Raw genomic sequence first — 26,847 nt, 5'->3', positions numbered from 1 at the left:
TGCAGCCCGAGAAAGTTTGGCTGAGAACTGAACAGCTACTTTGGGCAACCCAGCCAAGGAGATGGGCAGCTGCAGACAGCACTGTGGCTTACCTCCTCATAGCCCCAGTGAGAGCGTGGACTTACAAACACCTCCCATGCTGAATCATTACTGTCTGCGTTGATTAGTAGCGTAAGAGACATTTCTGGAGAATTGAAGGGTTGGTTACAAAACCAAATGCTTCTAGTGTAGACATGTTTCCTGGCCCTGAGTATCAATTCCCAAGATCTGGAGTACATCTTTTTGTATAGTAAAATGTTATCGTATCCAAATGCAATTTTTCATTCTTTAATTGTGTGACACAATAATGACTATGTAAATTATGATAAATCATGTTCAGCACCTGTTTTATATGTATATTCTTAATGCATACGATAGCTGAGATACACTTAAGCAATAGTTATCTTGATTTAGTCCTTTTCAGGACATCTTGTACATATTCAGATGGCCACAATGAAACAAGAGGCTGGTTCCACATCTGCCATGATTAGGGTGGAGATACTTCGCTGTTACTCTCTCCTACCATGTGTCACTAATGTATGATGCTAAAGCTGTTTCACTTGAATACATGGAAACCAGACTTGAGCAAGGAAGGCCAAAGTGAAATGAAAGCGACAGTGCTCACCTCAGGCTTTGTTTACAGTTCTGAAACAGAAGAGTAAGTCAGAAGTGTGGTGGTTGTTAGAATCTTGTTCCTTTTCAATGTGAAAATCATGCAAATATTGAGAACTAACAGTTTAAAGAATCCAGTGTTCCCTCTTTTAAGAGAAACAAATAAAGACATGGAATCACATTAAAAGACCGTATTTCTCAATGCATTCTTCCGTTTAGAAAAATTATTGTCTGCCTTTTTGTTTTTCTTTTTTAAAGATCACTACTGAGAAAGATGACAGCTGGCTCTGTCTCAGTTCCTCAGGTCATACCACTTCGAAACCCTCTTCCAGGGAAGGCTAAACATGAAATAGACACAAATACTCTCATAGAAATTAAATCAGGTATGAATAAGAGTTTTGACTCTATGTAAAACCTTTTCTTATGTGTTCATTTGAAACTTTTAGCCTTTATACTTTTGTTTGCATTTAATTATGATTTTTATGAGTGCCCACTTCCTTAAGGAACTTACAAAATTAACCAATGTGTTTTGATATGCCAAATACACTTGCATTTAATTTTATGCATTCAAACAATATTACTGACATATGAGTTGTTTCATGTATGTTAGCAGTCTTAATTGCTTCTAAGATCAAGCTCTTAAGCTGTTGCATTTCACTTTGACTGCAAAAACAGTGCTTGAAAGTATCATATGCCATGCTCATCCCAATTCAAACAATATTACTGACATACGAGTTATTTCATGTATGTTAGCAGTCTTAATTGCTTCTAAGATCAAGCTCTTAAGCTGTTGCATTTCACTTTGACTGCAAAAACAGTGCTTGAAAGTATCATATGCCATGCTCATCCCAAAGGTTTTCCTTACAATTTTTGAAATGTCAGCTTTCATTGTGGGAGAAAATATCTTTTCTGTCATTAGAATGGACAAGCTGTTGCAATGTTTTCATAAAAAACCATTACACAGCTACTTTATGAAGAAAAATATTGCTTATAATGAAGTTGCGTTTGTTGAGTAATTTTTCATGGCAGAAACCATTTTGGTCCCAAACATTCAGTCATTTATGGAACTGCTTTATTTTGTTTATGTGAAAAAATCAAGCACAGTAGTGAGTACTTTGAAGCATAGACCTTGTTTTTCACAGGTTGAATACCATTTGGCTAATTACTTTCTCTGTGTCTTTCAGATACACCCGAGGTCTCTATTTATTACACTTTAGATGGAAGTAAACCAGAACTCATTAGGAAACCTCGCTATGGAGAACAAAACACTTTTAAGTATAAGGGTCCTATCGTATTACCAGTTGGGAAAATAATGGTCAAGGCACTGGCAGTTACAAAGTAAGTATCCTGTTTTATTTCAGTTGTATTTTGGCAAGGGACAGATATCCCAGTCACGGGTTGGAGCCGTGTTGTTTAAAGCACTCCATACCTTGCAAATGAGAGACACCCCTTTCCCCAGTCAGTTTGCAATCTAAGTGATCTGCATCGGTTGCATTGACTTCACTTTCTCGTAAAGCTTTTTATCCATTAAGTGTGCAGTTGGATTATCTCTCGGATGTTCATTTCCTAGGCTGTGGAAGTAGGCCAACGATGCGTAGAGGCTGTGGGTGAGAAACTAGTAAAATATCCTATACTTAGAGCTCATCCTCTTGAGCATGATTATTAGAAATGCCAGAGGAACTAGTATGGTGTTTTCTGGGGTCATCCAGTGATTCAGCAGATTTACAGAAGTTGGTCTTCCCAGGAATTTGCTTAGTTTCTCCCAAAGGAGGACCAAATGCTAAACCTCACGGCTTCAGTAACAATGTTGTATGTGCAAGGGTAAAGTAAAAATACAATACATAGAAAGAAAGCTGGATTTTGCTGCACAGCCACCGACTTTCTCCAAACTTCATGCCTAGAGACAGGGAGAGGACACATAAATTCTCTGTCTGTAATCTGTTGCATTAACTTTTCCCTTATGCAAGGGAGCAGAAACTTTCACTCCAGCCAGGGATTTGTGCTTGCTGTTCCCTGCTATTAGCACCTGCAGGTAGCCTCTGCTTGTGTGTGCACTGGAATCTAACAACATTAATATTCCCTGTGCAGAGACTTGCAAAACCTAGACCTATATGTATTTTCTGATATCACTACCTAGATTAACACTTGTTTCCAGTATGTTTTTATCAAGACATTTTCAGGTGTGCTAAACAGATGCTCTAGAATGACAATAAATCCTAAATGCATGGTTTGGGCATTTACAGCAATTTCAATGTTACTGCTGTAATCTAATAAATAGTAGAGAATGACAGTTGTTTCATCAAATAAATAGCATGCTACCTGCTGTTTGACTAGGAAAATTAATAGGATATTATGAATAGAAGAAAAGTCTTGCTCTCCTCTATTTTCTGTAACTCTGGCAAACACTAGTTACCCCAGAAAGCAGACATAGGAGTATCAAGAGTTTTACACATAAAAGATGTTGAGGGATTAAACTATCTGTATATTTTATTGGTAACTTCTTATCATGCACATTTTAAACTTAAAAAAAAAAAAAAAGAACAAAACAAAGCAGTAGTTCCTGAGAGTGTTGCCCAGGATTATACTTACCAACTGAAATAATGGCTTAGAAGCTTGATAGAGATGTTCCAGCAAATGAGCCATGTTCATCAGCGATTTTCTTGTTGCTGCACATGGGTTTGTGGCATGTACATAGCTTTGTGAACATTGATTTTCAGGGACTGCAGGGAGAGTACAGTTGTAACAAAGGTGTTTCTGGTAGAGTACAAGCAACCAAACATCCTCTTCTCTCTTGAAGATGATGACAAGGATTTCCTAAAATATATCGCCACACAGGTAAGTTTTAGCAATGGTAACCCCTTGTGTGAATATAAAATGTTGTATGTATGATATTACCTAACGATTAAACCTTAACTGCCTATACTTTTAATATATTTTATTTTCTTTGGTTTCCCATCTTTACTGCCTTGGTCCTTTTTGTAATTTTAAAATTTCAAGGGGGCACATTATTTTTTTCTTTTTTTTTCACTGGTCTTTTGTCACCAGTTCAGGTCAAATATTTTTAAAATATATTTATAATGTAAGCTTTTCAAATGCTTGTATCAAAAATAAATACCTTAATCATGTATTTTTAAAAAGTAACAAATAACTATAGCAAGAGAGGATCTGAGCAAACCCAAAATTTCATTTAGAATTCAAATGGAATTACTTTTTAGGAGAAGGAAGCTGGAATGTTTACTACAAACCCAAAGAAGAATGGAGTGAATGTGGAAATCAAGCCTGCCTGGAGTGAAGCACCCCAAGATTTTCAAGGTATAGTATAACTTCATAAAACTGAAATAGACTTCTGTCTTAGTTGAAAATAGTGTAAAGTTTTCCCCTTATATCATTGGTAAAATAAGGGTAATTTTAAAGCCATCTCAGAAGACAGAACATCCTCCGGGAATTCCAATTTCAATTGCTCAACACTGCAAATAGAGAACAAAAATTACCTTCCATACATTTCACATTACCTCTTAAAAACATCCTAAAATGTCATTCATTTCTCAGCAACATGACAAGGCCCAGTCTATATTTCCCTTTGTGCCAGAAAATGCTGTTAAATTGATGGGATTGCAAATCCTTTACGGAGTTCTTTACTGATGTTTGCTTGCAGTAAGATTCCAAAATAAATACACAAGGCAGAAATGAAAGCTTGACCCAGATTTTCTCTATAGATAAAGCCTGTTATTCCATGGTAACAGCAATGAGACTGTTTAAGAGCAGGGAATCGTATTAATGTTTACTCATTAACTTACTCTTAGAAGCTGGGGTTTGTCTGAGCATGGGGGAAGGAAGAAAACCATAAATAGAGAAAAATACAAAAGTAAGTTCTTTCAGAGAGGAATGAGGTTTCTGCTAGTTTAATTTCCTGTAATTCCGTGCAGTTTATTTGAACCGAAAATCTGGATGTCAAATACATTTTTAGATATGCTTAGCTATTGGAATTTAAAGCAAGAGCAAATAATATTCATGTGAAGATATATGTTAACTGCATGAAGTGAATGACAGTGGAATCACAGGTTTGTAATTTTAGGCTCAGAAACAGAAAGAAAGACTACTCGCAGGTCCCTGCAAGGACCACAGCTCCTTGCCAGTCATTTGGAAACAACAGAGTACAGAGAAGAATCCATCTCAGCCCCACCAATAGAGTCATTACAGGTAAGCAAAGGGGTGTTGAGGAAAACTGTAAAAGGCCATCATCAGAACTGAGCTCTAAAAAAATACAGATGTGAAGATTTGTGATCATTCTCATATAATCTCTCAGAAATTAATGCCTTTGGCTGTATTAAACAGTACTCATTTAAATTTACTGGTAATGATACACTGGAATAGGAATGCCCAAAGCAATACACAGTTATCAGTAAGGTCAAAACCAGGCAAAGCAAATTAACAATGCCTGTATTCCTACTAATTCTCTTCTAATACATTACTGAATCTGCAATTAGCAAATACTTATTGCTATAGGTTGGCAAGTTGATATTTAAAACTTAATATTCAGTAAGGCTGTCTTGGAAGTAAATAGCAAGACATTGATTTGTTTTTATTGGAAGAAGCTGTAGGTCCTTAATGCAACTTATAGGGGAATCAAGTGTAGAGATATTCCTTGCAGCAATGCATTTCAGTGCAGTTTTTCTCAAATAATGTCTTTAGCTGATTTTGCTACTCTTACATGCATTTTGCAAATATTCGCTTACTAAGGCTAAAGAATTACCTTTATTTCAGTTTGCTAGTTCTTCTGCAGTGACTAGCCGGAAAAGCTTAACAAGCACACAGGTGGCAAGGATCCAGAGGGAAACAGACTTCCTCAGGTAAGTGACTTCTCCTCTTATTTGCCCTTGGAAAGTAACAAGCAATTGCCTTTTGCAACCAAGCTGATAATACTGTGGGGCTCTAAAAATGAGAAAAGCAAAGACAGACACTGGCTCATAACAAGAATGTGATCTAGGTAGGGCTTTGAAAATTCTTTCTCTTACATATAGGTTTATTTATATCTCACCATACACAGTTATCAACTATCTTATCATCCTAAAAAAAAAAAAATTCCTAACACCTGTAGGATCAGAAGAAAAGCTGTCTTTTCAAATTAGAGTACAGCCCTCACTGCTGTAGGTGAAAACTGCTCACTGGAGTAGTCTCACAGAATGTTAGTGCTTATCACTATTGAAAGGGTTATGTGATCTACATCAGTGGTTCCCCGTGTTGCAGCAGTGAGGCCTGATACAGATTGTGTGTCAGGAGACTTGTTTGCCTCACATGGTGAGGAAGAAAGTATGAAAGCCCATAGCAGCCAGAGAGCTTTCTACCTTGCAAAGCTGTTTAGAGTCCGGAACCTCATATCATGGATGCTGGGGCATGGTCCAGTGGGCCACCATAGCTTGGAAACCACAACTGAGAAATCAATGGCCTAAGTCCTGTCACAACAGGTTCCAGATTAATCATTATTATGCAGCAGTACAATACAAAAACAAGCTCAGCCAGTTTGCTCTTATTTTCAGATGTGCATACTGTTTTGCACCTCGCCTGTCTGACCCCTTGGCTCACTTCTGTCAGGAATGTGGATCTCCTATCCCACCTGTGCCAGTACATCGCTTCCCACCCCCTGAAGGAGCACAGGTCAGCAAAACATCATAACAATCAACAAATCCTCTTTGGAGAAACCAACTTCCTCAGCAAATCACACATTCAATGCTGGCAAAACCATTATTTAGTCACACGTTCATTTGGGAAGCTCTGTTCTGATTGTTTTATTTTGTTCAATACCTTTAGCAGTGGACCCATTGTAATTCCTAAATGATGGGCAAAATTAACCATAGATTGCTTCAAGTGCCATGTATTTTAATAAGGATAACAATGAAAAAGTAATTTGTGTTTTATTCACTTGTGCCAGGAAACATCACCAAATTCAGATTCCTCCTCATCCTGCAACAACCACCACCGCATCTTCAGAACCTGCATATGCATCTTACTCCAGTGCTAACTAGTGCAGTTAGTTAGTTAGTAACTAGTGCCTATGTCATAGCTGTAGAAGGTCCATCTAATATGCCTGCAACCTTAAGCGGTGCCATGTGTGGGCATATGTAAGAGCACCGAGTTTTTACAGCAACTGTAACTGTAACTATCTTCTCTAAGCTCTTCCCAAGAGATAGTAACTTGATCTAACAAGTCAATGGTGTATTTTTTTTTCCTGTATCATCAGAAAGTTGTCCTGTCGGGGGCAATGCTGTAGTTTCAAGTGATGACTGAGAGTATTCAGCACCTCTTTTGATTAGGGTCATAATTAGGAGAATTTGAACTACCCACACACATTTTATAGTAGCATTTTAAATTTACTGAAAATTAACTTAGTACCTTTCTGGCATATTTTTAGTAGTCAGTAAAGCATTTTTTTCCCAGTTGTCTTCATATTTTCTCAATAGCCTTTGATCTTTAAGGATCAAGATTAGCATCTGTTGCTGTCAGTTGCAGTGTTTCCAGTGACTTTGCTGCTGATATAGACTCTAATCAGGAAAATATGGAAAACCTCATCATAATCTTAATAATCTCATTATGGTCCTTAACATGCTGTGACGTGGCTTTTTCTTCAGATGGCACCATGTCTTGAATGCAGACATCTTGTGCCAATGAATACACCCACTTGCATTGTATGTGAGTCGCCAATAGCTCCACAGCTGCAGCCCCAAACCAACATCTGCATAAAGGTAATTGAGAGTAAATACAACAAAATAGCAATTTACCTCCTGGCATGTATTTTTCTAACAGATGACTTCATTACAAATATTTTGATCCAACTTGGGTTTATGTAATTACATTATGGCAGCTTTAAGAGTTAGTAGGATTAAAAACACCTTGACTAGAAATAATCATTGAAGGTAAACCATGTAAGATCTGGAAGGCAGGCTGAAAAGCACATGATGTAGCAGTGTGAATGACAGGAATGCATGCACCTGTGTTCAGTAGAGAGCTAGTCTATGATTCTGTGATTTATGGCCTTAGTATTGCTAAGCATTTGGAGTTTATTAAATGTGTCCTCATTACACTGTGTACCTCATTTGATTGTGAGTGCTTAGCACAGATGGGCTGGCAGGACTGGGGCAGTGGGTAGGTATACGCCCACAACGTTAGAGTGCAGTCTTAGTCACTGGTCCAAAAGTGCCAGTGGTCTTAACTAGACAAAATTTGCCCTAAAAAATACTCCCTATCCAGGGGTATGGGAACCCAGTTAGGGCCCTTCCTCAATCTCCCTGGTCAGAGGAAAGGGTGTGAGGAGGAGAGGACTGATACTGCATGTCCACAAGTGGTTGCTTACAGGGCAAAGGTGTCTTTGTCAGCAGGAGAGTTGGGCTAGGAAGAAGGGTTTTAAATGAGAAACAACAGAGGAAGGGAGGGTTACCAGCAGCCCTGTGAGAGAGTGATGGACAGGGCTGACAAGCAAAGGGTCTTGAATGAGGTGGACAAAAGGGAATACTTAATCAACAAAACAGGGCTTAAGTGAGGTCACCTCAAGCGATTGCATGTAAGCAAGGAAGTGCCCATAAGGCACCCCCCCAGACGCTTTCTGTGAAATCAGCATGCTGGGGTGCCTCTCTGAAGTGCCTCTACACTAACGCAAGCAGTATGGGGAGTAAATATAAGGAATTAGCGATCTGCATGCAGTTGCAGGGCTATGATCTTGATGCAACCACAGAAACGTGGAGAGATGACTCGCATGACTGTATGGGTGACATTGTAGTGAGTGTCTGCTGTAGACCACCTGAACAGGAAGAACCAGTGGATGAGGTCTTCTACAGACAGCTAGACGTGAGCTTACATTTGCAGGTCCTGGTCCTCATGGGGGACTTTAGGCACCCTGATATCTGCTGGAGGAACAACACGGCAGGGCATAAGCAATCCAGAGGTTCCTGGAAAGCATTGATGACAACTGCTTGATCAAGTGATAGAGGAGCCAGTGAGGAAGGGTGCTCTGCTGGGTCTCATCCTTACAGAGAAGGAAGGGCTTCTTGGGGATATGAAGGTCAAAGACAGCCTTGGCTGCAATGACCGTGACATGGTGGAGTTCAGGACCCTGAGAGGAAAGAACAAGGGCAAAAAACAAGATCATGGCCCCAGACTTCAGGAGAGCAGACTTTGGCCTTTTCAGGGATCTGCTTGAAAAAGTCTAATGATATCATGGGCTGCATTTAGGAAGTGTGCCAGCTGGTGAAGGGAGGTGATCCTTCCCCTCTACTCAGCACTAGTGAGGCTGTATCTGGAGTACAGTGTCCAGTTCTGGGCTCCCCAGTACAAAAGAGACATGGACATACTAGAGAGCGCCATCCTGTGGTTCTGTGATAATTGCAAGGGAACATTTTTGGAAAGAGAAGGATGCTGAAAGGAACCTATTGACTGAAGACTATCAGATAACAAAAGCGATTCATAATCTGAGGCAGTTATCAGCTTGATGTCAAAGTAGATTATAGACATTGGCCCAAATTTAATGTTTTATGACAACCTTCATGTAGGTGCAAAACCAAACCTGAACTAATTGGTCCCAACAGTCAAAATATCAGACTCATTATTCTTAGCCCTGGTAGAAACTCACTTGTTATTAGTGACCGTGCTAAGATCTTTTAGGGCACCCTCATGGTATGTTATTATTATTATTAATTTTCCTTGCAGACACTGGACTATCTGTTTTGTGTGAGTGCAGTGACTAAGCAAACTGACACTAATACATAAAAAGATCTGCATGTATTGATGTTGGATCTCCTGATGGAACTGTACCATAGTTTTTAAAAAAATGTCACCAAGATATGTAGATTTGTGATGACCAGGCAATATGGTCATCTAACTAAAGTCTGAAGCCCACAGCACAGACTTGAAGGATCTCTTCTATCTGCAGGGCTGAATAACCACAGCACTTTCTAAGATCAAGTCCTCTTATTATTATTGTTGTTCACGGTTTTCAAATACCATGTGAAATATATTCTTTCTCTTTTTAAAAGGGTAAAGTAATTTGTCAGGTGTGTGGCACAGGGAATCCTCTTCACCATAAACACTGTGTGACTTGTGAAAGCAAACTGCCTGAAATACAGATGGTAAGGCTTCTTGCATCAATTGTACTAGAGTTAATAAAATCAAAGAATAACATTATTTTTCTTTGGAAAACTGAAATCATATCCCTGTGTGCCTATGTTACAAAGGCAGAGAATCCCTCCCCTATGGCATATTCAAGCCCAGTACTCCCACAGAAGCTCCATCACAAAAGTCCAGCGAAACATAAGTGTATCATATACATTCAAGTTTCTCCTGTGGAGGTCAGCATTGCAAATGCAATTGTGAAAGCTCAGGAGGCTCTTAGAAAATGAGTAGTCTTGGCTCCAAGGGAGTCTTGTTTGTGTTCAGATTATTTTCAATTGCAACAGAAAACTTGAGTATATACATCAGGAAGATCATTATTGTTGATTTTCAATTATTTTGTGAAAAAAATATATTCTTTTACATTATTTTTCTTATCTCCATTTGCTGCTTCCCCTATGTGCATACAGCTACTATGCTTGTATTTGGCTGTGACTCTGCACAGAGGTGAGAAAAGCAACAATAAATCTTCCCCCTAAAATTGCTGTCGGTTTCAATGCCCCATGTAGCTTGCTCATTTGGTTCCTTAGAAGAATTTTACTTTCACTTCTGAAGACAAAAGTCTTGTATGAAAACCTTATGGTACATTTCACTTCTCTAGGTTGTGATAAATACAGAAATGAGAGAAGAATAATGATTTGCAAGTTAAAATCTTATGATTATATTGGCAACATCCTGAATTCTAAAACTGTCAGTAGCTAGAGGCAAAGGTCTCTTGTATAGCCACTGAGGTGTCATTTCAAAGTGAATTCAGTAGAAATCTATATTTACCCAAGAAAAACATATGTTTAACTGCTTCACTGAATGTAGATATTAATATGTAGCTGCATGTGTAGTTAGGCATATGACTGGAATGGTGAGACCTGTAGTAGCTAAGAGAGAAAGTTAAATTCTTACTGAATTATTATTAATAGTAATCAGAAATTTTACTAATAATAGTGGTTAATTAGTGATAACAATAGTCATTCCTGAACAATTAATAATTAGTAGTAATGTTGATATTACTATTACTGGTTATTAAATAATTAAGATTTAGAACATGTTTAGACTTGTGCTCTTGTAAATTTTATCTTCCAAACAAACCCCCAAGTTACATCGTTCAAATTGCAATGCAGGCCACAGATGAAAATAGGGCTATTTCATGTTTGCTCACTTGCCGTTTTGGTGTCTGTAATCAAAATAATTTTCCTTGGGTTCTGTTCCTTATCCATATTCCTAATGCAGAGAAAATAAACTGCATAAGCCCTGAGGCAAAAACCTAACAAAACATTTTAAGACCTATTTGTCCTAACTAGGATCTGTAATCAACCTCTAGATGTTTCAGCTAGAAAATCTGTTTTCCTTTGCATACCATATAAGTTAATTGTAGTAGGAGAGCTAGGTAATATATAACTTGTATGAGGTAAAAGAGTGCAAAAAAATTTATGTAGCAAACATCAAACTGAGAGAAAACTCATTGTCTGAACACACTCTCCCTGCCATACTACTACAAAGAAAGGTACAAAGAAAAATAGCTGTTGTGGTTTGGATTTGAAAATACAAGTTTACCTTCCTCTTAACTTCAAGTGTACTTATACATGGGGACTTATTAATAAATACCGAGTGTAAAAGGACACGATTGATAAGGAATTTTTTTTTTTGCGCTCAGTTCTGCTAAAAATAGTTAAAAATTAATTCATACCATATTTTACTATGATTTGTAATGAAAAAATTACAGGTTAGAAACAAGTCAGTCTGTTGCTTATTCTAAGCTGAAATAATTCTTTTAGACTGAATATTACTTTATGTTATCAAAATAGCTTGCTTTCCTCTTTCCCCTTATTTGGCTTGTGAACTTTTCTTCATAAGAAGTATTTTCTCCCTCATGCTTGTTTTATTTTATTAGCCCATGTTTGGAGGAGACACCCCCCCACCTTACCACAGCCAGCAAAGGAAGACAGTTTCGTGCTCAAAATGCAATCGTGTTAACCAAAGTGATGCACGTTTCTGTGACTGGTGTGGAGCCAAGGCACGTGCTCTCAGTGTTTGTGTTGACGAATCTGTTTTTACTCATCTGTGATCTGCAGTAATTTCAAACTTCTCTTTGCAAAACTCTTGTCAGTTAGTACACAGCTTATTATTATCAAAATACTAGCTTAGAGCACATAGGATTCTGTAAAGAAAAATGAAAGGCTTAGATGAGATCCTGACCCCACATCAGTCAGTGACTTAAGGGTTTAGAGATTGAAACAAATTACCATGGGTCAATGAGCACCAGCTCATTGCATCAGTTGGGATGCAATAGCCGTATACTCTGCCAAAGTAACTTATCCATCAAAGGTTAAAGTATAGGCTAACCTAATGCAAGTTTTCCTGTATCTACTTTGGGTTATGATCACCTATACAGGCAATTAACAGAGATGAGATGATGTATGTAATTTTTTTGGCTGAAGGCCTCATTAACTTCAGTAAAGACAAGTACTTCACTGCTGCTCAGTAGAGCTTTTGCATGGTACAATCAATGTAAACCATTTCCCCTGGCACATATTTTTATAGGTATAATGTTTCAATCTAAGATCACACTCAAGGAGAATATTTTTTTTTCTGTGAGCGGAGTCTACATAAAATTTGAAACACTCCCCTATATGCATACATAACCATTGGCCCTGTACTGTACCAGAGGACTTGGGGTGGGGTGCTGGTGGTGGTGGTGTTAGAATTGAACTGGAAAGGATTGCAGTCATATTCAGTATCAGAGCACCAGACTAGTAATTACAGGGCTTTGCCAAAGAAAATAAGTATTTTTGAAAGTAGATGTTAAAAAGATAACATACCATAACGCTAGATCTGTCTGAAAAAATGTTTGCCTCCATAGCATAGTGCTGAGATATCTGAAGATTTACTGTCTTTCATCTGCCAGTATGTTAACAGTCTGGTATCCTGATTAGTATTTCTAATCTAATAGCTTTAGGTAGTGCTACTTCCTTTTAATTCATGCCACTGCTTTTATCATTCCTGAACCATGCGTCATATGTGTCTGTAGTGACAAGTGTTTCATTGACCTTTCCAGCCTGGACCTCCTCCATCCTACTTTACTTGTTTCAAGTGTGGCAAAAGCAACCATCCATACGCTCGCTTCTGTGGGTCCTGCGGTGTTTACATAGAGCCCCCATCAAGGGTGGGTTCTTGGAATGGCAGTCTCAAGGATGCCGGGGACTCGCTGGGGTTTTCTGAGGTAAGACACACAGTATTACAAAGCCGGGTTTGAACACAGCTAAAAGGCTAGTCCACTGCAGGTATAGATCGGCACAACTCCATTCATTTCCTCTTTGAGACAACGTTGTGGTCTGTGAGCTTGCTGAGGGCAAAACCGAGGATATGTTTATTCTGAGAACGGCTTTCTGCTGAAAAGTAGCCTTAGCCAAGGCCTTAATCCAGCCTTATTCTAAATAGCAAAGTGAGAAACAGTCGGCTTTTCAAAAGTTTTAGCTCTAAGTACTTTTATCTTATTACTTGTAAATTATTGTGTCCTGCTGATACAAGGTATTCTTTCATGCATATGTAACAATGTTTTTAAACTCTGTTTTAAGAAAGACCATGATACTTAGCAAAGCCAGTTTTTGTCCTACAGAAGCATACATGTCATTCTGCTGGCAATCGTGAAGAGTTTTGCTTTTGCTTGAATATTTGTGATAAGTTGCATCATTGTTACAGACTGGTAATTAAAATCAAGAGTTGTTAATGATTCTTCCTCCTAGCTTTTTCATTCCTATACAATTTTGTGTACTGTTCTAGTTAATTTCTGCTTGTAAGCCATTTAATTACATCTAATTATATTACTTACACTTTTCCTTCCCCTCCATCCCCCACAGGCTAAACAATTTCAAGCTCAAGTTGCCTGGCAGCCTCTTCCTATTTCCTTGCCCAAATCAAGGGCAGAAATAAAAGAAAGAGAAGATAAAGGAACCCAAACCGTTGGACTTTTTTACCCATCTAGCAAACTGTTGGAAAAGAAGCAGCTTGAGCTGATTTCACAAAAAGAGAAGCTGGAAAAGATGAGTGATCATAAGCCTCTCCTGACAGCCATTAGTCCTGGAAAAGGTTAGAAGGAGTTTTGATTTTTTTTTCCTAAACAAAGCTTCAATGTAAGACCTTGCTTTTTCTTGAAAAGATTATAGTCTATGGAATGTGCCATCAGTAGGACACTGATCTATGTGTTTACAAGTCTGTCTTCCTGCCAGTCACTTGTAAATGCAGTGCCTCAGAATTCAATCACTGATCTCTATCATTAGCTAAAAGAAAGCCTATCGGCAATCTCAAAATTTTGGTTACTGACCCCTGTGCAGCCTTAGTAATTTGCTAGTACTTTGATTTCCTCAGACCCTACAAGATCAGGGCCGGGTGTCCTATATTTGAATTGGAAACCACTGAACGACAATCCCATCTCCCAGCACCCTCCTCACCCCCAACAATATGAAGTTCGGTTAGAACTGCGATAATGTCTGCTGGGAGTATCGTTAAACAAAACTCTGAGACACAAGGGATCATAGCTCTTGAAAAATATGATGAGGCTTGTCGATGTAAAGAACTTGTTTGGGGTGCTGTTGTGGAATAAATTATAGAAGTTTTGGAAGCAAAGGAAACTAAACTAGAGAAAGGGATTCGTAACAGGATTACAAAAAATAGGGTAGGTAGAAACCTTGAGAGCTCTTGTAGGCCCCATCTTCCAGCCCCCCAAGGGTATCAGTACATCTACATCACTCATTGCAGAGACTGTCCATGCACAGACTACTGTGTCAGTACTGCAGACAATTTTGTCTCACAGTCCCTGGTTTGGTCAGTTAGTTCTTTGTGGAATCACTTGACTGTTTGCTGTCATTAAAAAGTTTGCAATTTTTAGAGATTTTAGTTTTACTATCCTGGGAAAACTCTTATTAATTAGGGACCTAATAAATGGCCCAATTTGCAAAATTGTCTTTAATCTCACAGGGCAGTCCAGCTGTGCAGTCCAGAGAAGAAATTAATTTTAAATCACTACAGCATCAAACCATGGTTTGGAGGAGCAGTTACTTTTTTTGATCCATTTTCCCATCTCTAGCTCTTTTCTACAATCAGAGGGTCAACTCCTCAGGCTGTTCCCAGAATTATTTATCTATTGGGTAGAAAAAGTTGCTAATGAATGTTAGAAATTCCTGTTTGACTCTGTGTATAAATATCCAGATGATGCACTCTTATATTTCAAATTATCACTAGGAAAATCTGTTTTCCTACACCCTTGCTCTGAAATGTGGCATGTTCTCTTAGACATCACCGTAGGAAATACAACACTTGACTCAACAAGTCAAGGAGCTTAATTTAGTCAGAGGTAATAAAGGATTGGCCCATAATAGTGCCGAGAGAAAAAAAAAAAGTAACACTGAACATTCATATATCTCTAACAGAAGTACTGCTCTTGACTTGTAAGTGAGAACTCCTTTCACTGGGAAAGGTTGGGAAGAAATTCTGTACTGCTTTTGAACTATGTTAATTTTTATCCATTTAGCAGAAGTAACTTTGTCGAAGTTGCACTGTGTAATGTATTCTCCTTTAGACCCTGCCAAGGACTGAGGAACATATTTCATTCTATAAATCAATAAATGTCTGTTACAGTCAGGTCTTTCACACTGTTCCCTTTGCTTGATGCTGAGCTGTATATATGGCTTGAAACTACCTGTATCAACAGGACTATATGCTATCACCCAAGGAAAATCTTGTTTATAAATGCCAAATGTCCATTATTTCTTCAATTCAAATAGTATCAGACATTTTATATTAAAGTTTTTAAATACAAGTGATTAAATAAGGTGGGATTTTTTTATTTCTTGATCATATCGGCCATTAACCTTTTTTCTTTTGTGAAGATTAAAAAAAAAAGTTAGGACATGGGGAAATAACAGCAGTACCAAAACACTAATCCTCTTATGTACTGTATTTCATTTTTTTGCTGTACTTCCAGTCTGTTTTGAACAGGAGCCAAGTCATTTACCAGGTAAACTTTACAAAGAAGCCTCCCCTTTTCTACTATAACAAACAGTAAATCAGTGTGATATAGGTGTAATCAGCTATTGACAGCATGCATTAAAGTATTCCATTAGTGCTTTCAAAAATCCTTTTAGATGTAATAAAATGTCAAACTTGCAGGAGTATGTTCCTGGCCATCTGGATTTTTTTAAATAAAATCTGGGTACCTAGGCTAGTTATGAACCAGCTTATTGCAAATACTACTGACTTCCCTGGAGGGATCACTCACCAAATAGTAGTTTAGCTTAGTTTTTTTAATTACTATTTTCAACTTGTATTAGTTTTTGCATGTGAGACCATGGCAGGGAACAATTTATATTGCTCTGTGGATCCTTCTTTTTATATTCCTTTAAAGGTGCCTGACAAATAAGACTTGCTGTTTTATTTGTCATAGTTTCTACCAGTTAGATCTTGGAAGTGTCCTCCGAGCACAAAAATCCTTGTGCACTTGCCTTCTCTTGTAAAAGTCAGACAGCAGCACTTCTCTCCTGACTTGGCTTTTTTTTACTGTTCTGAGCTTCACTTAACATGAAGGGAAGGATAAGGTCAGAGCAACTTCACTGTCTAAGTTAAATGAGGTTACCAAGCCTACACTATTTACCTACAACAAAATAAATCATACTCTGTACTTTCCATAAGTATGCTCAAAAATAAAATTAGCCAGATCCTGATAACAATCACTTAAGAATAAGAACAAGTCCTTTTGTTTCTTTCTCTGATGAAAAAGGAACGTTGCTTCAGAAATACTTGGACAGGAGCTGCAAAAACTTAAGACAAGTTTTTAATCCAGGCGCATTCAGTCCCTCATGTTTCATGCCCTGTACCAACATAAAGGAATGCTGACTCTGTCCCAGAGATCCTGACAGGCAAAAGAGCAGGAATGCTCAAGCTTTTAATATGCTCTCCCATATATAATTGTAAGGCATTTATTTGGGGAGTAATTTACACAGACCAGAATGCTGTATAGGTTGAGTTACTATGTCTGCAGTTTTCAGATTTGGCTTACCTGTCAGTGATCTCAAATCAACTAAAAATCAGTTGAATAATGCACAATTGCTTAGTTGTAATATAGAACTTTTTTTTTTGATCTGGAATATTGTGAGATTCTCCGTCACACAGGGCCAGTTTTGATTCCCAAGGACGATTCCGAGACATGGTTTTGTTGTGAATTGAGGTGCCTAGGAATGAATTATAACCTATGGATTAGACAGTATTTTACCTTTTTTTAGGGTATAACTTGCTTCTCATTTTCTTGATCAGATGAATTTTCTAAAGAAAAATTCAAATTCTTTTTTGTCTTAGTGAAAACATGCTATCTTTTAAATCATCCATCACATGAGTAGAAGAAATGTTAATCACAATTTTAGGGGTTTTTCTCCTGCTTAACTCTCTCTGATCAGGTTACTGGAGAAAACAGTTGGATCATGTCTGTGCTCACCTTAGAAGCTATGCTCAGAACAACCTTGAATTCAGAGCACTGATCGGAGAACCTCAAATGGGAAAGGTAGGAAGGAGCTTGTGAGTAATGTCTTCCTATGGAGTGTCATGAAAAGATTATTGTGGCTGCTAGATAAACACTGGGAAAATAAATGCCTCCCTTTTCTTTAGACCTTGACCTGTCTCTTTGTGTAATTTGTCTTGTTTTGTTGTTCCATTTTTTGCTCAGTCTTTTACTGAAGATTTTTTTCTGCTTCCTTTCCTGTGGCAGTTTCTATTCTTCTCTTACCTCACAGCTATAAGAGAAGCGATAGAAGTGAGAAAGCCCTTGCCCAGCTGCTTTTATAGTATCCCACAGCAGACAATCAAGAAAAAGACGACATCACTGACATCTATTTAGTTGGTCAGTTAAATAAGCCCTGCTAGCAATGGGATTTAGATGATATGCTTGCCTTTGCTCAGGGCTGGATGATACCAGCAGATAGCAGCAATTCTCTTTGGCTATATAGTCTACTTCTAGTGTAAACTATACCAGTATTACAGGAACAGGGTATTGCTTTTCTTACTGGAGATGTAGTCTTCAGGATTTCACCAAACTGCATTAAAATGATTAAAGGGGTGATAGCAAGAAGGTGGAAACTGGAGGTTCTTCCTAAAGAGTCTTAGAAGATAGGGCTGGTATGACTGAGAGATCATTTGGTCCCTGTCCTGAGGGAAGATCAACTCTGCCTAAACTGTTCCTGACAGATGTTCGTCTTGGAGCTTTTCAAACTCACCAACAATGGAGATTTCACAATTGCCCCAGGCAGTCCATTTCTGCCCTCAGTTACCCTTGCTGTTCAGCTGCAGTACTGTATTGCTTTCTCTGGCAGCCCTGCTGGGTTAAGGAGTTGCATCCCCTCACACTGCTTCCTAGGTGCTGCCAGCACAACCGCTTGTGGCAATGTCCTGTGGACTGGATCAGTGACTGACCCAGGCTAAAAATAGCTCTGGAGGGAAAAAAATAGGGCGTCAGTTCTAGTACAAAAGTAGGTTGGCAGCAAGCAGCTGGAAGTGGGATGCAGGCAGAAGTAGGGTTAGGAACTCCTTGAACTGGAATAGCTACTGGTAAGCTTTTTCCCAGTGTCTGACCTAAGTTTCCCTTGTTACAGTTCAGGCTCACTATTTCTTACCCTGTCCTGACTGATTTGATGCACCAGTCAAAAAAAAAAAAACAAACCAAAACCCAAACCAATTTTAGCACATAGAAACAACTACAGAAAAGTGTGTGAATACTGGGGGTCAGAAAGCTAACTGTCATTTGGCAGATTACACTTTTGGGAGGTATGACACTCCATCAGATACTTTGCATCTGAATGCTAGACCCACTGAGACCTATTGGGTCCACCAATATGTCCAGAAGCTGTAATACAAGTATAAATATGAGAGATATCTGCTTGGTGGAGTTGAGGTATAGGTCCACTGCAACTTGTGTCCTTTGCTGTAGAATTCAAAAGGATATGCCTGAAAAACATTAAATTGCCTAGAGAAGGCTATTCCTGCTGCTTCTTGGCCTTTTGTCATCCCATTGTCTTGAAACCACTGCCCCCAAAAGTAACAGAAGTGATTCAAAGTAGATGCCAACTGTCTGGGTTTAATGCTGCTGCTTCAGTTTTCATGTGGATTAGAAATATAATCAATCTTATCTCAAAATTCTCAGCCTGCTGCAATATAACCTTGTCAGCCTCATTCCACTTCTTTGTAATCCCCTATGCACTCATTTTTTTGTAACTTCAATAGTCGTTCTTACCAGCAGTACTGTCTCAATGAATTGATATAGAAAATTGCCCACATTTTACTACACACTGTGCTTCTACAGACTGGTACAACTAAAGCAGCAACCAGTTCTCCAGGAGTAAGGAGTCCTAAGAACAACACAGCCTTTCATGCAGCTGCAAAATCTGGGTGGAGGATGACTGAACTTTCATGAAACGTAACATTATTACATCTTTTGGATTCATTTGGCATTTCAGTCATTCTGATATTTCCAGTTATTCAAAATACCACCTGCCCCTTTCTCAGTTAGACGGGAAGTGTTGCTACAATATCACAAGTAGGCAAAGGCCACATGTGTGATTCCGTGTATTGGCTCCATAATAAACATAATCAGCAAGAATTATTCCTAAAACTATTTCTGTGTACTTTTTGTAAGAGACACTAACGGCTGCTCTTTCCCTCTAGATTAATTCTGCCAGCATCTGTGAGGATGACTATGAAGTCACTATTACACTGAATTATGCTCTTGCTATTAACAAGGTCAGTTTGGGGGATCAGACCCATTGTTAGGCAGCTGGTCTAAAGCTGTCACTAGACCAGTCAGTGTAACGCTAATATATTTTAAATTCAGGTCTAAACAAGAAATTCTTTTGTTCAGAGGGTGTTAACTCATCACTTCAGAGAAAGGAATCTTTTTCTTTTTCTGTTGGAGCTGGCTGAACAGGTATCTTTATCTGATTAAGCCAGACTTCATCATTATGTTGCTATCATCTTGCATTTCATTAGTTTGCTATTAATATTAACATTCTTCTTTCAGCTGATGTTGTTTGATGATTCTAGCACCCCTTAGCTCTTGATCTTAGATCCTCATTTTCTTCAGTCTGCAAATTGTGCTCTTAAGAAACAAGCTTAGTAATTTTGAGTAGTTTGGAGATAACGTTTGCCAGAGCTCCTGTTAACTGTATCCAAACACCTGAAATCCCTACATCCAGAATTACCATGTTCCAAAAACCACCCACGTATTCATTGCCAGCTTTTCAAAGATGGAAATCTACCATTTCAGACATCCAAAATTCCGACTGTATCTCTTGTGTACAATCTTAACAAGCTTACCTTGCCATGTGGTGCCTGAAAAGGTATGTCACATCATTTTGCAAGTGAGGAGTTAATCAGATCTCTCAAGTCGTAGAAACACTTTCAATGAAATGAAGATTCTCATCCAGATAAGTGAGATTGTGTCACTTTTTTTGTTTTCTAAATCAAAACAAATACCTTACATAAGGTTGAGAAAAAAATGCTACATTATTTTCCCTCAAAACAGAGTTTGATTACATATAATAATTTATCTTGGGCTAATTTGAGACTGATATTAAAAGCCTATTTTTTTTAATGCAACACCATTGTTTTGTGTTACTAAGATTATAACAGCATTACACAATAATCTTACTAACTGCCTGCATTTGATGATTCTACAGGATATTCATATTAATAAACCGGTGAAGTTCAGCAGTCATTACCTGAATACTGTAACAGAAGTCAGAGATGGACAGGATGGCAGTCAGACTATTTTTGGTGAGATTTCCACCCCCTCCCCCCCATCTTTACAATAGATCATAAACATAATAGTCAAGAATACGGAAGTAGTGCTTGGAAGGTTAGACACCTAGACAGGCAAACTAATATATTGGCACATTCTGCACCTACTTAAGTTGATCTTTAAGTCTCAAAATGTAGCTGAGTTGTGATTTAAGCAATGTACAGACTCTGTCAAAAACTCATGGGAATGCTTCATCCCTAGAAGACAGCTGGAGAGGTCAGTAAACTGCAGCCACAGCTCATAGCAGTGTTTTTATTATTGTGATAAATCTTTAGATGCTTTGCATATTCTTTTACAATAGGAGCCATAAATGTCAATATTATCTCTACTTTTGAGCTGTGACAGGGACTTCAGCTTGGGCGCATTTAGCAAAGGTAAGAAATTATGAAATACATTAATTCTACACCTGGTTTTCAGAGGTGCTTAAATTGCATCTTCCATTGGTGTCAGTAACAGCTCAGCATTTTAGGCATCTCATATTGGACTCAGGTTTTAGTTGTAAAGTCAGCATTAGAATTCAGAAATTCCTGTAGTGTCATTCGACATACTTCAATTCACGTATAAGTTTCATCCACTTTGTTTTCCAGTCTGAGACATGTCAAGAGGCAGCCACAGCACTAGGAGCTGGTTTTCTGAAGCGTCAAATGTGACTGTCATTCCAGGCACTCTTGTAGCATCAGCTCAAAGGGTCCCCACATGCTGTGTAATTTCCTTATCAACCCTCCTGCACATTGGTAGATTACGTCTCTTAAAAATAATGGACATACATATCTACTCAAGGTCTTCTAGTCCTGTTCTTAAGCATTTGGGAGCCAAACAGCATTGAAAAAGTGTAAGGGTTTTGGACAAAACAATTCATGAATCCGAGTCAAGCTTGTTGAATAGCTGCAGCTAGTTAAAAAAGACACAAACGCCCCAAACTCCACATTTCATTGAATCTTCATTTCAAAATAACAAGTTTTTGAGACTGCCTGAGTGTAAACCTTTTGTTAAAACCAGTCTGATCTGCAACAAATATTTCATCACTTTCTCTTGTAGAAAACTGATAAATACTGCTTTCATTTCAACACAAAATAAAATATTTTTGTGGATAAATTGTTTCCAGATCTCTCCTCCAAGTTCTTGCTAGGATACTGACTTTGCTTTGAATTAACACTTGTTTCCCTTTCTGGTAGGCAAAGATGATCATAATCTTTTCCATTCAAGAGGCAAAATAAAGAGAACAAAGTCAAGAACACTTACAGAAAAAGAAGATAAGCTCCCTGTACGTATCTTCTGCCAGTACAGGAAAAACTACCTATAGAGCAGCACTAACATGAAGGAGGGCATCCAAGGATAAAAATAGAAAGCTTTTAATGCTGACTGGGGGCAGGGGAAGGGGACAAAAGTCCAACTTCATATAAAACCTGAACATTGGTAACTGACATTTATTACAGAACTGGAAATAACTATACTTTGTTCCTACTAAGAGCTTAATTAGATTGTTGCTGTGATTTTCAGACCCATTCTGTTTTACTGATACAGCATTAGGCCTAAAGACTGTTGCAGACTTGATTTTGTTACAGGTTTTTCTCAGAAGCAACATCACATGGAGACATTATCGTCTTACCTTGACCCTACTACTCAGTTTGAGTCCACAGGACATACCCTTGGCTGTGCTAGAACTACTGTAAACTAGACAGGAGATGATGATCTACACAACAAGCTTTTAGGTCAACTCAGTTTCCCCATCAAGCTGAGATGCCAGCACAGCTGAGGGCCAGTTTAATGCAAGAAGCAAGGCTTTACTTCCACTAGAGGCCAAATATCCTGGAAGCACTGCCTACTAAATGGACTGTCAGTAATGGCATGGAAAATTTCAAAAAGGAAATATACATTAATCTAAGCTTGGATCAGTTAGCCAACTCAACAGGTGGAAGAAGATATAGAGTTTTCTGATGTGACTCCAGAGATAAAAATGCTTGGTCAAGTGATTGGGCTTTCAAAAGGGAAGATGAAGGAGGCGGAAGGCTGGGAAGAAATAAAAGGAAAAGGTTTTAGGTTTTGTTGGTTGTTTTAAGATTTAGTAAACTAACTTTTGTGAGACAAAACATATTCATTTTTTAAATAAATACTTCCACAAGTTCTGGAAGCTTCAAACTTTAATCCTATAGCAAAGAACTTGTACCCATGTTTAATTTTACTGTGGTGAGCAGATCTTTGTACAGCCCCGGAGAGCTGCGTTGATGTAAAGCTAATCATTTGCAGATACGTTTGCTGAATCAAGACCTCAATAGTGAGATATTAGCCTGGGTTATCCAACACTTGCTCAGATTCAGAAAGACATTCCCAACAAAGGGTCATGGATTAGTAATACTGAGGCTCAGCTACACTGCATTCATGCCACTGTGTGCATTTTCCACCTCTACTCAAAGGCAAAATACGGCCCACCTACTTGTATTTTCACTATGTGAAATGTTACTGGCTGTTTTCTGTGTTTCCACAGCCAGAGTCCAGACAACTACTAGAAGAACTCGGTCCAAATGGGAAAGGAAGAATCACCTTAGTAGAACGATTACTCCAGGAAGTGAGTTATTGCTTGCTGAAGTTTCCCTTTCCAAATCTTTGACCACTTACTGCATGAATATTCACCTGGTATGCAACTTCTTTATGCTTAGGAGGCAACATCCTTACAAGACAATTGACTGTCTTCAAGTTGAAAGAGCGTTTTAGAGAAGAAACAGCCTATTTTACATTTATATACGTTCTGCCCAATTTTCTATTTGGCCGACATGTAAGGCATTCTCCTCTGGGTTTGTCAAGGCCACACAGAAAGAAAAATATATTAATTTTATAGTTTAGGGTCAAGTCCCCTGCATTGCAAAAGCAAGCAGAACCTCTACCTTTTTGCTGTGTGGTAAGGTGCATCCTGACTGTGGGATCTAGTTTGACTACTGTTGTTATACACATTTACCCTAGCTTTGAGCTAGGAGATGACAAACATTTTCAGAAAAGACATGAAGAAACAATACCACACAATTTGAACATTTCTCTGTCTTAAGCCTAAAGTCCATTTGCCAACTTAAATTGACGTAATATTAAAGCAAGGCAGAAGCCGGAGAATCTTTATGGCTTTTAACAGCTCACCTTCCCTCTCCTGTGCATTCTAGGGAGCTGACCCAAACTGCATCGGCGATGAGAACCGACCTGCTCTCACAGTTGCTGTCCTTAACAAGCATGCGGAAGCAATCTCCCTTCTTGTGCAGAAAGGTGCTGACATTGACCAGCAGTCAGGATTGTAAGTGAGCACTGATTCTCTGCCTCGGGTCTTTGGAAGTTTTACCGAAAAAGCACTTGTGCTCCAATTTTAGAGAGGATTAACCTCCCACCCCTCCTCCACAAATCTGTAGTCCAGGAGCTCCTTTCAAAGCCAAATTTAAAAAAAAAAAACCCAAGCTGCAACTGAGCAAAGATAATAGTATTCACAGTCCATCTTTCAGTTGCCAGCTTTGAAGACTTCTCATAATTTCTGTCAGGAAAGCTGCTGTTCTAGTCAAATCCTTCCCCCATCCACTTCAGCTTAATTCAATAAACCACACTAAAGCCTACCAGCAAAAAGTCATCGCGACTCCTACTGTCATTTTCCTTGGTTTAATTCGCTAGACCACTTCTCCATGTACCAGGACAGTTTCCTTAGGTAATAAGTACATTGCTCATTCCTCCTTTGCAGGCACAACAACACCGCTCTCCATGAGGCAGTTCTGCTCGGATTGGAGGGAGAGGAGTGCATCCGAGTCCTGTTATGGTAGGTACCATAGCTGGGCCTCTAGCTCAGCTGCAGGATACCCACAGTCGGCTTGCACAGATCTAGTTGGCAGTAGTGAAGGGCCAGAGCCTGCCCAAGGCTCAGCGCTCTTTTCTCACAGTTGTGTCCCCGCAGAAAGAGGCATCCAGAAATCCTGAAGTTACTCCGCATCAACATTTACCTACAAGCACTTCACTTATTCCAGTAACTTGGAATGAATTTAAGTAGCTTAAAACAATCTGTTCTTTATTCACAGCTGCAATGCAAGCATAAAAAAGAAGAATGCAAAAGGGCAATCGGCATATGATTTGGCTGTTACAGCTGGAAATAATGAAGTTATTTCATTGTTTGCAAGTGAGCTTGGACAGGGAACACTGGACAAACTTACGAAACCCAGGAACATTGGTCTCGTCAGTGTGTGATTGCAACCGCCTTTTCCCCAAGATGGAGCTGGAGGTTCTTTGAGTTTGGGAGCACCTAAATGCACATGTCCAGTTCTGTCTGCAGACTTCACAACCCTGTACGATCAACTCGGGCCCCATAACAGCCAAATATTTTGTAGGAGATTCCCCCATTCCTTCCCCGCAGTTCAGAGCACAATTCTTCACTGACCACACTCTGTCCTGCAAGATTTCTTTTCCTTTCCAAACCTGTGCAAGGAGAGGGACCAACCAAACCTTCCAAGGCACAAGGACATTTTAAGGAGACCTGACAAATACCACTTAAGACAGTTTGACACTCGAGCAATAGCACTGCAAGCTGTACTTTGATTAGCTTATTTTCCACTTTGAAGTTAAAACTGCATTCAGTGCAGCTCATTGCATTAAAGGTCAGATTCTTTTCCTCCAGAAAACTGAGTAAAATCACTTTGCTTTTTTGCCTTCAACTTTTATTTATAAATGCATCAACATGAGGCGGCAGCCAACTAAAAATAGAAGTTTACAAGGATACCAGGCACGCTAAGATTTGGTGTAATTGGACATTATTAGCCACAATCCTAAATCCCTGAAGGAGATTTAAAACTCCTTCTCCTTTTTGTTTCCAAAAGTATCCAAAAGCACTGGTATATTCAGTATAAAAATGGAAATGCCTGCCAGCTCTTGCAAGAAACACAAGTTTTAGCACCAGAGCTACCAGCATCTCCATAATGGAAACAGCTGGGCTTAAAAAAAAAACAAAAAACACAGAACAAATAAAACCACAAGTAGTAATCCTTAATTAAACCAACAGGAAGAACAGCAGAATCCCTGCAGAAAAAGATTACGTACGCAGTGCATCAAACCCCAGCTACTTCCTGGAGAGACTCAGGTGAGTGAAGGAGAATTCGGTCTGCTTCTCACGGAGCCGGGCATTCTGAAAGCAGTCTCGGGAAACACAGCCATTCAGTCAAAGTGGCAGTGCCAAAGCACACATACAAGACAGACGTCACCAGCAAATGAGAAGCTACAGTAGCCTAGGAGACCAGATTCTCTATTTCACGACGCACGCTCTTGGCTGCATCTTCAACCGCGGTCACCTTCTGAGAAATTTCTTTTTTCTGCAAAGAATAAAACCAATACATTACTGTCTACCACTAAGTTAAGCGTCGTTCAGCTTCAAGGGGAAAGCGGGCTACGTCTCCCAAAAGGCAAAGGCTGAGAACCAGGACGGGACACGCAATCTGATCCAGTACGAGTCAGGATGCAACAAACCACTTTGGCAGCGCTGCGGTAAAGAACCAAGGGGCCAGCTAAACTATCCCAAGAGTAGAAACTAAATAACTCTTCCAGCGTCACGGGGGGGTAGAAAAACATCACGATGCCGACGTGTACGTACAATTGCATTTTTCATTCGTTCTTTGTCCAGCTTTAGGAACTCCTGCAGTGTCAGGCGAGTAGGATCTTTCTGAAGGGAAAGAAACGCACAGCCCGCAGAGTGTTTTTGGTGTTCCTCCCTGAAAAGGAGCGAAAATAAAAAAAAAAAAAAGAAAGAAAAGCAGCTCACAACACGACACACGCACACAAGACGCGGCCGGAGCGGAGCTGCCGGGGCAGGGAGCCGGGGGCAAATCCCCCCCCGCTGCTACTCACAGGGGGTCGTCGTCGGGCTCCCAACCCTCCAGCTCCTTGAAGCAGAAGAAACACTGCGCCACGTCGGGGCCGTTCTCGCTGGGGCAGTGCACGAAACCCGCCGCCGCCATCTGCGGGCAGAGAGAGAGGGTCGGTCGGTCAGTCAGCGCCCGGCCCCGACCCCGGCCCCGCTCCACCCGGGTCCCGCTAACCCCGCCGGGCTCACCCTCTCGGGAGTACAGGCGCAACCTTCGGTGAAGGGCCAGTTACGGAAGGTAGCGGCGCGGGTGGGGACGAGGTAAAGCCGCCATTCCTCGGGCAACGCCGCCACCTCCGCGTTAGCCGCCATGGCTCCAGGTTCAAACGGAGGCGGTTGAGGC

General features: G+C 39.5%; 2 protein-coding genes across 2 annotated transcripts in view; one reads left to right on the top strand and one right to left on the bottom strand.

Moving 5' to 3' along the window:
• The window catches only part of DZANK1 (double zinc ribbon and ankyrin repeat domains 1), a 27,766-nt gene extending 2,882 nt beyond the window's left edge, over positions 1 to 24,884 (top strand). The window contains 21 exon segments of the mRNA XM_075042420.1: positions 910 to 1,034; positions 1,836 to 1,989; positions 3,369 to 3,486; positions 3,867 to 3,963; positions 4,727 to 4,851; positions 5,416 to 5,501; positions 6,189 to 6,306; positions 7,278 to 7,391; positions 9,675 to 9,767; positions 11,693 to 11,815; positions 12,857 to 13,021; positions 13,659 to 13,887; positions 17,247 to 17,350; positions 19,504 to 19,578; positions 20,514 to 20,610; positions 21,811 to 21,899; positions 23,121 to 23,201; positions 23,785 to 23,912; positions 24,345 to 24,419; positions 24,676 to 24,769; positions 24,771 to 24,884. Coding sequence (XP_074898521.1) covers positions 926 to 1,034; positions 1,836 to 1,989; positions 3,369 to 3,486; positions 3,867 to 3,963; positions 4,727 to 4,851; positions 5,416 to 5,501; positions 6,189 to 6,306; positions 7,278 to 7,391; positions 9,675 to 9,767; positions 11,693 to 11,815; positions 12,857 to 13,021; positions 13,659 to 13,887; positions 17,247 to 17,350; positions 19,504 to 19,578; positions 20,514 to 20,610; positions 21,811 to 21,899; positions 23,121 to 23,201; positions 23,785 to 23,912; positions 24,345 to 24,419; positions 24,676 to 24,769; positions 24,771 to 24,884 — 2,388 coding nt within the window. The 5' untranslated portion in view covers positions 910 to 925.
• BIRC5 (baculoviral IAP repeat containing 5) lies at positions 24,801 to 26,847 on the bottom strand. Its single transcript, XM_075042421.1, has 4 exons — positions 26,694 to 26,847; positions 26,489 to 26,598; positions 26,235 to 26,352; positions 24,801 to 25,956 (listed from the first exon to the last, which is right to left on the bottom strand). Exons 1-4 carry the CDS (start codon positions 26,814 to 26,816, stop codon positions 25,873 to 25,875), a joined length of 435 nt encoding a protein of 144 aa, XP_074898522.1. The 5' UTR covers positions 26,817 to 26,847; the 3' UTR covers positions 24,801 to 25,872.

This window comes from Buteo buteo, chromosome 12, assembly GCF_964188355.1.
Source record: "Buteo buteo chromosome 12, bButBut1.hap1.1, whole genome shotgun sequence".
Classification (NCBI taxonomy): Eukaryota; Metazoa; Chordata; class Aves; order Accipitriformes; family Accipitridae; genus Buteo; species Buteo buteo.
This window is presented reverse-complemented; position numbering and strand designations above follow the sequence as displayed.

Bases quoted from the DNA above. Each gene is read 5' to 3' on its own strand.
- BIRC5 (XM_075042421.1), bottom strand. From the start codon at position 26,816: ATGGCGGCTAACGCGGAGGTGGCGGCGTTGCCCGAGGAATGGCGGCTT. The intron at 26,353-26,488 runs GTGAGTAGCAGC...GCTCCTTTTCAG, and splicing joins GAGCCCGACGACGACCCCCT to GGAGGAACACCAAAAACACT. The intron at 25,957-26,234 runs GTACGTACACGT...TATTCTTTGCAG, and splicing joins AACGAATGAAAAATGCAATT to AAAAAAGAAATTTCTCAGAA.